At 35.5% G+C, this 14,280-nt stretch overlaps 2 protein-coding genes across 5 annotated transcripts in view; both read left to right on the top strand.

Moving 5' to 3' along the window:
• LOC21411406 (putative disease resistance RPP13-like protein 1) overlaps positions 1–13,696 on the top strand; it is a 28,986-nt gene extending 15,290 nt beyond the window's left edge. For all 4 annotated transcript variants that reach the window (XM_024175316.1, XM_024175314.1, XM_024175308.1 and 1 more), the window contains one exon: positions 13,647–13,696. The gene's annotated coding sequence lies outside the window, so the exon portion shown is untranslated. The remainder of the gene's footprint in view (positions 1–13,646) is intronic.
• Positions 6,266–12,205, top strand: LOC112094450 (putative disease resistance RPP13-like protein 1; the record flags this gene model as incomplete). Its single annotated transcript, XM_024175286.1, has 5 exons — positions 6,266–8,739; positions 10,169–10,233; positions 10,891–10,957; positions 11,221–11,370; positions 12,153–12,205. Coding segments are annotated over exons 1-5 (2,684 nt in total), but the record flags the coding sequence as incomplete, so codon positions are not given.
• Positions 13,697–14,280: the final 584 nt, after the last annotated feature.

Raw genomic sequence — 14,280 nt, 5'->3', positions numbered from 1 at the left:
TAAAGGAAAGGAATACATACCTTAAGTAAAGGGTTAGATTTCTTTCATAAGTTGCTAAAATAGAATAGCAAATGACAGATAATTTCACGCTCTCAATGGGTGTTCATTTTCAGAAGTAAGCAAGTAAGAGAATAGGCTGTTTGGCGAAAAGTGGATTCCAGCTCTGTAAATCAAGTAAGTAGGAATCTCGCCTACAGTATGAATAGATTTTTAAAGAAAAAGTTACACATGTTATATATGCATGTTTATGCTTTAAGTATTGTATACGATGCTATGTCATGCTGCATACACATAAGCAGCGCACATGAATTATATGTGCTTGAGTTAATTTAATGTTATGTATACTATGCTAGATCATACTGCATACATTTAAGCAGTGCACATGAAGTATATGTGTTTGAGTACATTCCATGTTAAAGTATGCTATGCTATGTCATATTGCATACACCTTAATAAGTCAAGAGGAACTTATAAGAATAATATCAGTTGAGTGTCGTACCAGCCTCCACAAGGGATGTAACTCAAGCTCCACAAGGGAGAAAAAGAAAATAACAATAATGTCCTCCGACTCAAGGGAGGCATTCAAGTTATAATCACGGTGTCGTGGGGGACCTTGCAAACCCTCACGTTCCGATGATTGCGCGCAAGTGGTACGCGGGCACTCGGGCCCATCAGTAAGAAAGATAAGATAAGATAATAAGACTATGATAAGACATCATAACTAAGCATAATCAACTCATGCATATTTATACATATGAACTTACAGTTATTTTACGAGAGATAGTTCCTACTTGCTGAGCGAAAGCTCAATCAGATATGTTCATGCTGTAGGTAAGAAACCTATGAGCAATTCTTAAAGGGTGGTGGCGAGCGGCGGGCGAATGGTGGAGATGGGAATGGATACCACTCACAGTTAAATCTTCCGCAGTAAGTTAAAGTAAAATCATGTATATGTATATATGATTCAAAGGTTTCAAGCATGTATGTTTAAAAAGTACATGTACATATGTATGTTAAGAGAACTGAGGTTGTAGCTAACAACCCTAGTCTTGAGTTTTTAAGTTTTAGAACGTTGCAATAGTGCATGCAACAAATAAACGAATTTTCAACATGACGGTTTAAATGGTTGATTTTGAAAGGACTTTTAGAAGTACTTGAATTTAAGATTTCTCACGAAATTCGTTTGAAGGTCAAATTAGATGGCCTGAATGTAATGGCTAGTTTTAGAAAGACTTTTAAAGAGTATGTGAAACAAGAATTCAAATGTCACTCAGTTCGAAAGATATTTTTAAAAGGCTTTATCTTAACTAAATTAAGAAAAGCTTTAAGTAATTTAGTGATTCATTCTTTTGAAATTATTGTTACGAATTATGAAAATATTCCTTCTTATGTTTAAAGAGAAAAAATGTTCCGCAAATTTTAAGAAACCCCAGTAAGTACAAGTTAAAGTTCAAGCTACAGTGGCGGCCTCATAGAAGGGTCGTCACACTTATTATCTTATCTTATCATATCTTATCTTTCTTTCTTGTGGGCCCGAGTGCTCGCGTACCACTTGCGCGTAATCATCGGGACGTGAGGGTTTGCAAGGTCCCCCACGACACCGTGATTATAACTTGAATGCCTCCCTTGAGTCGGAGGACATTATTATTATTTTTTCTTTTCTCCCTTGCAGAGCTTAAGTTACCTCACTTGAGTCGGAGGCTGGTACGGCACTCAACTGAGATTATTCTTATAAGTTCCTCTTGACTTATTAAGATGTATGCAGTATGACATGGCATCGCATACAATACTTAAAGCATAAACATGGATATATAACATGTGTAACTTTTTCTTTAAAATCTATTCATGCTGTAGGCGAGATTCCTACTTACCTGATTTACAGAGTTGGAATCCACTTTTCGCCAAACAGCCTATTCTCTTACTGGCTTATTTCTGAAAATGAACACCCATTGAGAGTGTAAGATTATCTGTCGTTTGCTATTCTATTTTAGTAACTTATGAAGGAAATCTAACCATTTTTTTAAGTCAGGTATTTCATTTCCTTTACTGAAGGATAATTTACTATAAGGATCAATTTATTAAATCCTCAAAATCTTATTTTCCTTAATTGCCCTTAACATACTTATGTCTAGATTGAAAATAAATTACCCAATCTAGTAACTTATTCTCCATAATTTTCCTCATTGGACTTATTATGATATTAGGCCCAATTTGGCCTAGTAACTTATTTACGGCATTCTAACTCTTAGGCCGTTGAAATTTAAACTAAAACGGAGTCTTTTAAATCAATGCGGGCGTTGAACCCACATCAATCCTTCAAAATTCTAAGGACCTATCGTTTTGGCTCGTAGGTGCCCGTCGTGATGATTTGCTTGATAAACCACTAAATACTTTGAAAGAAAGCATTTTTTTGTTGAAAACTTTCTTTACGAATACTTCGGTCAAAATGAGGTTTAATACCATAGTATTTTACTTAAATCACATCTCGGATTTTTTGATAACCTTTTGTTAAAATCTGACACTGTTTTAGTTTTGTTTCGTTAAAACTGTACAATTTCTGAAATCTGTATTTTACTACATCCTAGAGTTGGATTTCAAAAATTTGTTCTTCATGACAATTCTTTGTCTCATCAAGATCTAAAATTATTATTTTTAGAGAAAGTTGAAATTCAGCATCTAAAGGCCTCGTTTGGCTGAAACCAGTGGCTGATATTTTTCTTGAAAGTGTTTTAGTCCAAAAACTGTGCCATTTCGGAAATTCGTATTTTACTACATCTTAAGTTCGGATTTTAAAAATCTGTTTTTCATAAAAATTCTTCGTTTTGTCGAAATCTAAAATTTTTGTTTTTATGAAAAATTGAGATTCAGCATCTAAAAGTCTCATCTGGCTGAACCAGTGGCTGCCAGTTTTTTTTTTTTTTTGAAACTGTTTCGGGCAGCTTGTCCGTTTTTACAAAATGGCTTCAAACTTGCTTTTAGAGTTAAAGCTATGTTTTGTCACATTCACAGAAAAATGTTCAAAACATCGAGGGGTATATGTTCAAGCTTTGAAACACCGAAAAATTTCGCTCTAGTGTCCTCACTTTCGTGTTCAAAGTAACCGGAAAAATTTTTCTTCTAACCGAAAATAATCAAATTTCAACTAAATATAAACATACCACATATTGCTAATCAAACTAACCTCAAACTCACAAAACCAACATAAAACTCACACACCCTTATTACAATCTTATCTCCTTAAGAGCGACAAATTACATCCATAAATTCAAGCTTAAAGTTGGTTAGAAATAATGGAGAAGAGTTTAAGAACTTACCCTTGAAGAACTCTCTCTCTCTTAAAAACCTTTGAACTCTTCTAAGATTTGTTAATGGCTTGGAACTAGAAGAGTATAAGGAGTTTTGAGAAGAATATTTCTATATTTTCAAACTTTACCAAAACATGAAAAAGAAAGGATTTAGAGTTATACCCTTGGAAAAATGCTTGTCTAGACTCCTCCTAGACCCTTTGATCTCCTTCTTCTTCTTCTATGGTTTGCTAGTGGCTCAAGATTGGGAGAGTAGGAGAAAATATTTGAGAGAGAATGGAGGAGTGTCGTATGGTCGGGTTTTGAGGAGGAGAGAAAAGCTAGGAGAAAAAAATGAGGCTTATCCTATGATGGTTCCTTTTATAGACAACTTGGAAATTATTATTTTAACACCACATCAACTCCCTCAATCAACCAAATTTTGGTTCAATTCCCCCAATCTTGGCCAGTTATGGAAGGAGAAAAGAAGAAGCAAATTTGCCATTAATTCCCCTTCAACCACTACCATCACATCACACCTTAACTTGTAACTTTTTAGCACACTCAACTAGCCAAATTTTGGCTCTATTTTCCTATGCATGGCCGGCCAAGTAGAGAAGGAGAGAGAGAAAAATATAACCCACCCCTTGTACTTTTGTCAACTCTCTTAAGTTTCCTTTGAGTCAGATAAAAATCATACTGACTGCAAAGAAGTACTTAGTCGACAAGAAATTCTAGTTTCTGACGGTTCCTTTTCTACTGCTTATTTACAGTTAAATGTTAAATCCTTGACTACTTTGAGATCACATTAAATTCTCACTCGCGTAATATCTTGAACTATTTCAAGTCTTGAAATTAATTCTAGACTGTACAAATTATAAATTTAACTTTTCTGCATTCTATCCTGGGAATGACGTTGTTTCTAACGGTGTCAACTCCCGAGCTCACATTGTACCCTTCTGTTATGGGTATTTATCTTGTGACTTTAACCTAGCTGTCTGACAATTAAGGATTTTCTCTTCTTTTAAAATATCAGTGCGCTTTTTTTTACGCTGCTAATGTTGTGTTGTGCTTGGAGATTCTTGAAATTAAGATTCTCAAACTATACTTGTACTAAAAATCATTCCGCCTTAAAGTACGATGAGAATTTATCGATCGAATTTACTTGATCAAAAACATGAACTTAGCATGAAATCTGCTATATTTAGGAATACATATATTAATTCCATAAATCCTTCAGTCACATAATATTTTTTAGGAAAATCCTTGGCTTAAATAAATAAATTACATTATTTAAAGTCTGATATTTTCTCAGTCATTACAATGGAGGCTGGTAACTCAAGCTCTGCAAGGGAGAAAAGAAAAGAAAAAAATATATAATGTCTTCTGACTCAAGGGAGGCATTCAATTTATAATTACGGTGTCGTGGGGGACCTTGCAAACCCTCACGTCCCGATGATTGCGCGTAAGTGGTACGCGAGCACTCGGGCCCACAAGACAAGACAAGATAAGATAAGAAAGATAAGATAATAAGATTTTGATAAGACATCAAAATTAAGCATAATTGGCTCATGCATATTTATTCATGTGAACTTACAGTTATTTTGCGAGAGGTAGTTCTTAGTTGCTGAGCGAAAGCTCATTATAGAATGTTTATACTGTAGGTAAGCAACCGACATATAATGCCTGATGGACTGACGGCGAGTGGACGAACGATGTGGAGATTGGGAAATGGATACCGCTCATAGTATTTCCGCAATCAGTTTTATATTATAAATAATTTTGCTAATTATAACTCTGAAACTATATGTTAAGTGGTTTTAAGGATTATGGCTATTAGTAAGTAAGTTTTAAAGAGTAGATATATATAAATATAGTTATATGTATATACTTTGAAGAACCGATATGTTAAGGTTGTATATTTTATTAAGAAAGCAATTTGTATGTTATGCTTACTATAAGACTTTTTTTTTTTTTTAAAAAAATGTTCCGTAAATTTTAAGAAATTTCAGTAAGTACAAGTTACAAATTCAGCTACAGTGACGGCCTCATAAGAGGGTCGTCACAGCCACTCTCTTTCCTTCAAATGCGGTGTCTTTTTCCGTTATAATAAGTTCCAATGTTTAAGGAAAAAAAAAAGTTCCAAGTTATTTAAGATAAAGGTTCCGTTCATTTCGCTAATTCGAGTTTTATTACAATAAAAAGTTCTTACAAACAATCACATCTAATTTTTTCACTACAGTAAAAAATTCTCACATAATATAACATTTCAACTCAAATTAAAAACTCAAATCACGAACTAAACGGACTCTAAGACTTTCCGTTTGTATGTCGTGTCCGTGTCTTTGTTGACTTTGGGTCAACCTTTTTTTCTTCTTTCTTTCTTTTTTTTTTTTTTTTTTTTTTTTTTTTTTTTTTTTTTTTTTTTTTTCAGTGCCTAAAACCCTTTTTCCTATTGACGAAGACTTTCCATTCTCTTCCCCTGCTTGTAAGCTGCAATTGAGAACTCACCAAACTTATTTTTCCTTCTTTCCTTTCTTCCCTTGTCTCTGTAACTGCAATATCAACCAAAACCATGGCTGCTGAACTTGTTGGAGGAGCCTTCCTCTCTTCTTTGTTTGACAGGCTGTTTGACAAGCTAGCTTCTACAAAAGCTGAGGACCTCAACTTCTGTCGGGGATTGAAACTCAATGACTGGTTACTCAACAAGCTGCAGCTCAAGTTGTGCTCTGCTAATCAAGTCCTGGATGATGCTGAGATGAAACAACTCACAAACCCGCGTGTGAGGGTGTGGCTTTCTGAGCTCAAAGACGCCATCTGTGCTGCAGAGGAGTTGCTGGACGACATCAACTATGAAACTTTGAGGTACGAGATTGAAACTGGATCTGGAAGCATGTTTAAGAAACTCAAAACCACCATCTCTAGTTCTCACACTTCATTTGACCAAGCAATAGAGAAGATCCTTGATAAACTATATTTTATTGTCAAGCAAAAAAATGTCCTTGGTTTAAAAGAAGGTGTCACTAAAGGGCTTTCTCAAAGATCACCCGCTCCTTTGGCTGATGAATCTCGTGTCCATGGAAGGAATGATGACAAGAAGAAAATCATGAAGCTATTGCTTCCAGATAATGGTAGTAGTAGCGAGAACAAGATATCTGTGATTCCCATTGTGGGCATGGGTGGCATCGGCAAGACCACCCTTGCTCAGCTAGTATATGAGGATATAAGTGTGAAGAGTCAATTTGATATCAGGTCGTGGGTTACTGTTTCTGATGAATCTGAGATTTCTGTAATAGCGAAAAAAATTCTTCAAGAGATTACCTCGCAAAAATGTGAAACTGGGGGCCTCTATCAACTTCAATGCGAGTTAAAGGAGTCATTGAGCGGCAAGAGGTTTCTCTTTGTTCTGGATGATGTATGGACCGAGAACTATGAGCATTGGGAGGCCTTACTGAGTTCTTTCCAATCCGGAGCCAATGGAAGCGGGATCATTGTGACAACACGTAGTGATATCGTCACAAAGAGGATGGGAAATGTGCCTACACATCACCTTGGGGAAGTATCTGATGATGATTGTTGGAAGTTATTTGAGGAGCATGAGTTTATTAATGGTGCAAGGTCAGAGGCGTATCAAGAGCTACATGCCATTGGCAGAAATATTGTCAAAAAGTGCAAAGGTGTTCCTTTAGCGGTTAAGTCTCTTGCTGGTCTCTTGCGCTCGGTGGTGGATCCAGAAGAATGGAGAGAGATACTCAATAGTGACATATGGGAGTTGCAGTTGCAAGGAAATCAGAGTAACAACATTTTGCCTTCTCTGTGGTTGAGCTATCATTATCTACCTTCACATCTAAAGAAATGCTTTGCTTACTGCTCGATATTTCCCAAGGATTATGAAATGTATGAATTTAGAAAGGAAGAAATAATACGGCTATGGATGGCGGAAGGTCTTTTGCAATCTGGAAGGAGAGGGAAAAGAATTGAGGATGTAGGGAATGAGTACTTTCAAGATCTGATATCAAGGTCGTTGTTCCAACCATCGAGTAAGGATAAATCGACCATCTTAATGCATGACCTCTCACATGATTTAGCAACATTTGTATCGGGTGAATTTTCTTGTAGGTTGGATGACGGTGACAAAGCTAAATTTTCTGGCAAGACTCGCCATGTTTCATACTCCAAAACCAAGGAATGGGAGAGTTTTGAAGGTTTATCTATGGCTAAGAGTCTCCGCACTTTCATACAATCAGGATCACTCGAAACGATTAGCATCCAATTCCAACAATTGGAACGATTGCTATCTATCGGAGGATGCTTAAGAGCTCTTTGTCTATCTGAATCAGGCATCATAATATTGCCAGATTCAATTGGCAATTTAAAACATTTGCGGTATTTGGATTTATCATGGAATGGTAATATCAAAGAGATACCCAATACGCTTTGTAGATTGTATAATTTGCAGACTTTGCGATTATCGTGGTGCGGACAACTAACTCGGTTGCCAAACGACATGCGAGACCTAGTCAATTTGCGCCATCTTGAAATTGAAGGCGTATCACTGGAGGAGATGCCGCCTATGATGCGCAATATGAAAGACTTGCAAACACTATGCTACTTTGTTTTGTGCAAAAGGCGTGGCTCTAGCATTAAAGACTTGCAAGAACTTGCCATTAATTCTTCTATTGGGGAAACAATCCGTCCACGCTTAGCGATTTCAGGGCGCTATGAAAATGTGACGAAATTTCCAGAGACATTGCTTCCGACCACTCTGACTTCTCTTTATATTGAAAGGCTTGAGAATCTTAAAGTTCTGAATGGGGAGGGCTTTGAACACCTCACCTCCCTTAAAGTGTTGATGATCGAAGATTGCAAAGAGCTCCAGTGCTTTCCGGGAGAGATGCTGCCCACATCTCTCACTACTCTCGATTTAGAATCTCTTAATAATCTTGAAGACCTTGGCAAGGGCCTTCAACATCTCACCTCCCTTAAAAAGTTGACAATTTTTTATTGCAAAAGTCTCCGGTGCTTGTCAGGAACTGGGTTGCCCGCTTCTCTGACTTATCTCCGTATCATAAACCTTCCAAGCCTTGAAGACATAGGTGACGACTTCCTTCGACACCTCATCTCCCTTGAAGAGCTGCAAATTAGGGACTGCCAAAATCTCGAGTACAACGCAGTAGAAGAGAATGGGAAGGGAGTACTTGAGCAGCTCATCTCTCTTAAAAAGCTGCTCCTTGGGAATTGTGAAAAGCTCCAGAGCTTGCTCGAAGAGCAATTGCCCACATCTCTCACTTCTCTCAAGATCGCTGGTTTTCCAAGGCTTAGAGACCTGAATCGCATGGGATTTCAACACCTCTGCTCTCTTAGAGACTTGATGATTGAGAATTGCGAAAATCTGGAGTGCTTGCCTGACCTGCTGTCCTCTCTTGATTCTTTGCGTATCTCCAGATGTCCTCTCGTAGGAAGAATTGATAATTGGAGTTGGCGTCAGCGTCGCTTAGGTTAATCATCTTTCAGGTACTTTTCATTTCTCTCTTTATTTCTAATTTTAAGAAGAACAACTTTATTGCTTTCCATTTTAAGTCAACTCTTATTATTTAATTCCTTCATTTTGAATAATATTACTTTCCATCAGTGATTGGTCCTTTTTTTTTTTTCTTTTTTTTTTGGAATACGAGGTTCTTCCTCTGTTTCGGTTCCCTTTGTCTTTGATGTCTTTTTTGCTTCGTTTGTCATTTTCTTAATACTTTTATTAAAAAAGAATTCTTTTATTTCTCTTTCAAAAAAATAGTAGTAAAAAAAAAAAAACACTTCTATTTAATTCCTTATTCTTTTTCTTATATATATGGAATTAGAATTGGAATTGGAATTTTTTTTCGTATTTGTTCAGAGGCTATTTTCATTACCGATACAGAGCAATGAACTAATACAAAGGTCGAGTTATACATTTTGAGTGCACGAAAACTAGAACCATATTATTTATATATTTACTTATTTATTTTGTTATGTGTGGTTCTTAATTTTTTTTTATTTTTTTGCAAGAATATATGTTGTTGAAGTGTATCAAAGTCTTGTGGAATCAAAATTTGGTAATTTGGACATGAAAATGTTTAGAACGCTTATTCTTGAAGTATATTATGCTGGTAATTTTTCCAAACAGCGTTGGTTCGGCTAATATGCTAAAACCTTTAAATATTGAATTTTTGCAGAGTTGATATATAAAATCACACTCTTCATCTTGTTAAAACATTATTTTTATTTTCTTAATGATGATAGCTGTGGAGAATAAGATGCTTCTTTTGGCTACTTCTTTTAAGAGGATTTTTTTATCTAATTTGCAGCTGCTAAAAGCATAACAGCTGAGAAAAGTACTCTTCCACCAAAACCAGTTGAAAACAATACCAAGTCTAATTCAGGATTTGAGTATCTATTTAAAAATGCGCCTTGAAAAATCCCGGGAAGATGTGAAGAATGATATCACGAGTCTTTTTTGAGAAAGGTAAATATGCTGCTCTCATTTGCTAGTTATGACAGCAGTTTCTGGCACTCTTTCAATTTTGACTATATGGTCGAATATCCGTGAAAATGTCTCATTTCTTCGATATTCCATGTCTAGGAATGTTTAAATACGTGTTCTATCCGTGCTCCATAAAAACGAGAGATTCGACACTGCTGTGAATTAAATGAGGAAGCTTTGTGACAATGATGATAGAAGCAAATTAAGAAACTTGTTCAGTTCTTTCCAAACCAAGATCTCCTAAGCGGCTTGGGATTTCAACTACTCATCTCCGTTAAAGCTCAAAATTTTTGTTGCAAGAAGGGCTGCTTTCATCTCTATCATATTTCCATATCTCGGAATGTCCCTTGTTTGCACTGAGGGGTGTTAGGGATTGTGGGCTGATGGTATTAGGATGTTGATTGCTGTGTATCCACTCGTTATCCACAACTTCAGGTACTTTTCAATCTTCTTAAACGAGCTGCCTTCGTTCTGCTTTTCGGGAATAATTTATGTAGGTGCTTTCTTCAATTCATGCTCTGCTTCTTTTATGCCAATGTTTTAATAAGAAATTGAATAATAATTTTCAACTTCTATAAAATGAAGTTCATTGCACTATTCTTACTGATCTAGTTAATGATATGTAGGTTTAAGTCCTTATTCCCACAACTACATTCAAGCTTGGAACAACTTACAGCCACAATGGAAAACTTGTTTTTGCCATGCCTCAATATTTGAGTAAGATTTTTCTTTTTTTTTTTTTTCTCAACAATATTTGAGTAAGCTTGTTTGTTATTGTGCCTCTTCAGAAAGCATAAAATATAAATAGTGAATAAACCCAAAAGTTTCATCTTGTTCTATTTTCCAGACTAAAACGCTGTGATTTCTATCTTATATCATACTTCTTTCCTATTTGAATGTTGTTTTTTCCCCTTTTATGAGAAACTCAATTTTTTTATTTTTTTATTTTTTTAAAATTTTGTTGCAAGAAATGTCCGCTTTATAATGTCAAATTAAATAACGGATTTTGAAACAGGTAACTTATGATGTGCTAATGGTCTGCTATAAAGTTCATTGCTTTTTGTTTACTGATGTAATTATGTTTTTATGTAGGTTTTGGTTCCCACGTCTCACAACTATGGTTCTGTTTGGAATTGCTTATGTCAACAATAGGAAGCTTGTTCTTTCATGTGAATTGAAATATAAAAGCAATCAAAGCCATTAAGGTTACTGATATTACTATGAGGATTTGGTCATTCTTTTGGAAGAATCTGTATGATTCTTATTCTTGTAGGGAGCATAATTGAGGAAGTGTTGCTCCTCGCCCAGGAGCATAAATGAGCAATCAAAGTCACTTGTTTGAGGTCGTTCTTTCGTTGGCTCACCACTATGAAGAAGGAGCAGTTGACTCCTGCTGAGATGTTGGCTTGACTGTTCTGGAAGAGATCTTCCGCGTCGAAGGAGAGGTTGCCTGCTGTGGAGTTGACTCAGAGGATTTTGCTGGAGGAGTCGACTTTGTCTCCACGTTCCCCTAGTGATCAGTGCAAGGCCCTACAGAAGCTTAACCTATTTGAATATATCGATGGAATTCAGGTTTGCATATATAAATCATGCAGTTTAGATCAGATTAATTTTCTGCAGTTCATTGGCTATGTTAATTCTGAAATAGCTAGAAACCATGTTTTTGTTCAGGAACCAACTTTGGATATGCATATCCTGCGTAGTTTTAAATATTTAGAGTTCTTATAGAGGCCTTTGGTGGTAGATCTGTGAGGTTTTCTTTGGCGGTAGATGTTTGGATGCAAAATAACAGCTCTTTCGTCATTTGTTTTGTTTGCTTGTTTTTTCAAATTTTTGTTGTAATTTTTGTTTCATTATGTTGCATCTAACCCTATGATGGTTATTTCCTTATGCATACAGCAACCGATATGGGCGTGCTAAATGGAGGAAATGCAAATTCTTTTTAGTCAAAGTAGGGTGTTGTAACTTTCAATTGAAGATTTTTATATTGAGATTTTCTTATTTTTTATTTTATTTTATTTATTTTTTTGGATTTATGTCTGAGCAACTACTTTTGGTCTTCGGTATAGTTCTAATCCATTAAGAAATATCGCCAAGAAATGGGCAAGAGGATTCTCCTAGCCACCAACCATTGAGGTATATTAATAAAAATTAGAAGATAAAATTTGATATTTAGTTGTCCATGTTTGTCTGGGAGTTTATTTATTTACTGGGAGAGAGACTCGTATGCTGAACATTTCCATTGAGGAACTGTATTTTTTACAAGAGATTTAGAGTTGTGTTCGAGAACTATTGATTCATTCCTTTTCTTTCTTCGATTTGAATGTAAGCCCCATCATGGTTATCTCATGCAGCATCATGTTGCACTTCCTCCAGATTGCACCGCCTTGGTCGATACATTGAGAAGGTTTGTCTACAGCCTATAGATTTTTTCTTCTTCAATTGGTTTGATATTCATAATCAACAATAGGTTTACATTCATACATGCGCACACAAAGCTTTATTTATTTCTACATCGTTTTTAGATCTTTTTTTTTTTTTTTCGTTTTGTTTTAGTAATTGTCATGTCTGCTGTTGTTGTATTTTATTTTATTTTGCTGCAGAGCCTTGCCAACCGTTATAACGACTGATTGAAATGCAAAGAGATGAAAGGCAATACTCAAGCTCTGCAATAAAAGCCAAGGAACTAGTGAAGCTTCATGCCAATGTAATATATAGAGATGAAAATGTTTTCAGGAATTCATTTGACTGCGTGCATTCTTCCTCTGTTTTCTCTTCTCTGGTACTAATATAGAGTTCTTAATTTCATATTGGCAGACTCTAAGATTTGAACATGCAAAATTGGCTTACTACAATATTACGTTCTAGATGTTCGGTTTCATTCTCACGAATGAAAACATACGAGTAAGTTCATAATCAACTTTTTCAGAATTTTACCTGCCCGATTATCCCCATTGAATTTTATGTGTATGTACCAATGACATTGAGAGAGAACATCCTTTTTTTTATTTTTTTTTATTTTTATTTTTAACATTGCCTAATTTCCACATATATATATTTGTGTAGATGAACCATGTGACGTGAGCTCCAAGGTGCCAACCTACAATGGTGTTGAGAGAGTCTTCTGCCAGTCAATGCAAAGACATTTCGCAATTCTCAGATTTGTCAACGCAATGGGATGATAATCCTCAATTTAAATGGTAATTCTCTAACTGACTGCTGCCAACTAATTCCAAACCAGAGATCTTGATTGCCAAATCGCAACCTCTTAACATTCAATCACTTACTCTCTAATGCAGGAAGGTCTTTCACAAAAGGAACAAATTTCGAGATATATCAAATGATCAATGTTCCAAGAACTATGAGGCTTTGCTCTATGGCTGTACCTACAAATCTTAGATTGATCATCTTCGCTAAATCTCTACGCAGTTCCTTGAGTTGTTTGTATTTGCTGAGTTTCAACAGTCTAATGACTCTGCAGTTTCTAGATGGAACTATAAAGGTCTCGTTCACTTCGCGGATTCGAGTTTTTAATTCGAGTTGAGATGTGACATTTTCTGAGAGCTTTTCACTGTAGCACAAAAAGTTGATGTAACATTTTCTGAAAGCTTTTTACTGTACAAACCTAAAACTGAAAACTCGAATCGGGGAAATGAACGAGGCCAAAGTTTCTCGAGTCTAAGGTCTTGGTGTAGCCTAATTAGTGGCTTAACAATTATTGCCTTACACAGAGGGCACATGCACATCAACTTTCGTCGATTTTGTTGATGGAACTTTGGTGATTTTACACTTGTAATTCGATTACCCTAAGATTTTAAGTTAATTAGAGAGTACAGTGAGATTGAAAGTACACTCTTGTAAATTTCTTATTCATCATAGTGAAGTACTTTAGTGATTGAAAGTGGACGTAGTTCTCACATTGAGTGTGAACCGTTATAATTCTTGTGTTCTTTGTTTGATATTTTACCACAAATAACATAGAATTAGGGGCACGAATTCTTAACAGACTGCTCAAGTATTCAAAATGCTTTGTAGTCTGACCACATCTTTGAACCGCGACTTCTTTCTCTACCACCATGAAAAAACTATCTAATTAATTTAATTAATTTGTTTATAAATTATTAAAATCAACAATTAGTATGAGAGCGGTCACTAGAATTGTTAGGATTATTTCATGTAAAAGCTTGAATCACTACTCAAGTATCACTCACATTGAGTGTGAACCGTAAGTAAGATAGAATTAGGGGCGCGAATTCTTAACAGACTACTCAAGCATCCAAAATGCTTTGTAGTCCAAACATATCTTTGAACTGTGACTTCTTTTTCTGCCACCATGAAAAAAACTATCTGATTAATTTAATTAATTTATTCATAAATTAATTTGATTAATTTATTCGTGTATAAATTAATATATTTTATAGAGTATCTCAAAAGTTTATTAAGATTTTTATAATGCATGATCAGTTAGATACACACTTATGC

Source organism: Morus notabilis, unplaced genomic scaffold (assembly GCF_000414095.1).
Source record: "Morus notabilis unplaced genomic scaffold, ASM41409v2 Scaffold2321, whole genome shotgun sequence".
In the NCBI taxonomy this organism is placed as follows: Eukaryota; Viridiplantae; Streptophyta; class Magnoliopsida; order Rosales; family Moraceae; genus Morus; species Morus notabilis.
The sequence above is the reverse complement of the archived record's forward strand: the minus strand, read 5'-3'. Positions and strand labels throughout refer to the sequence as shown.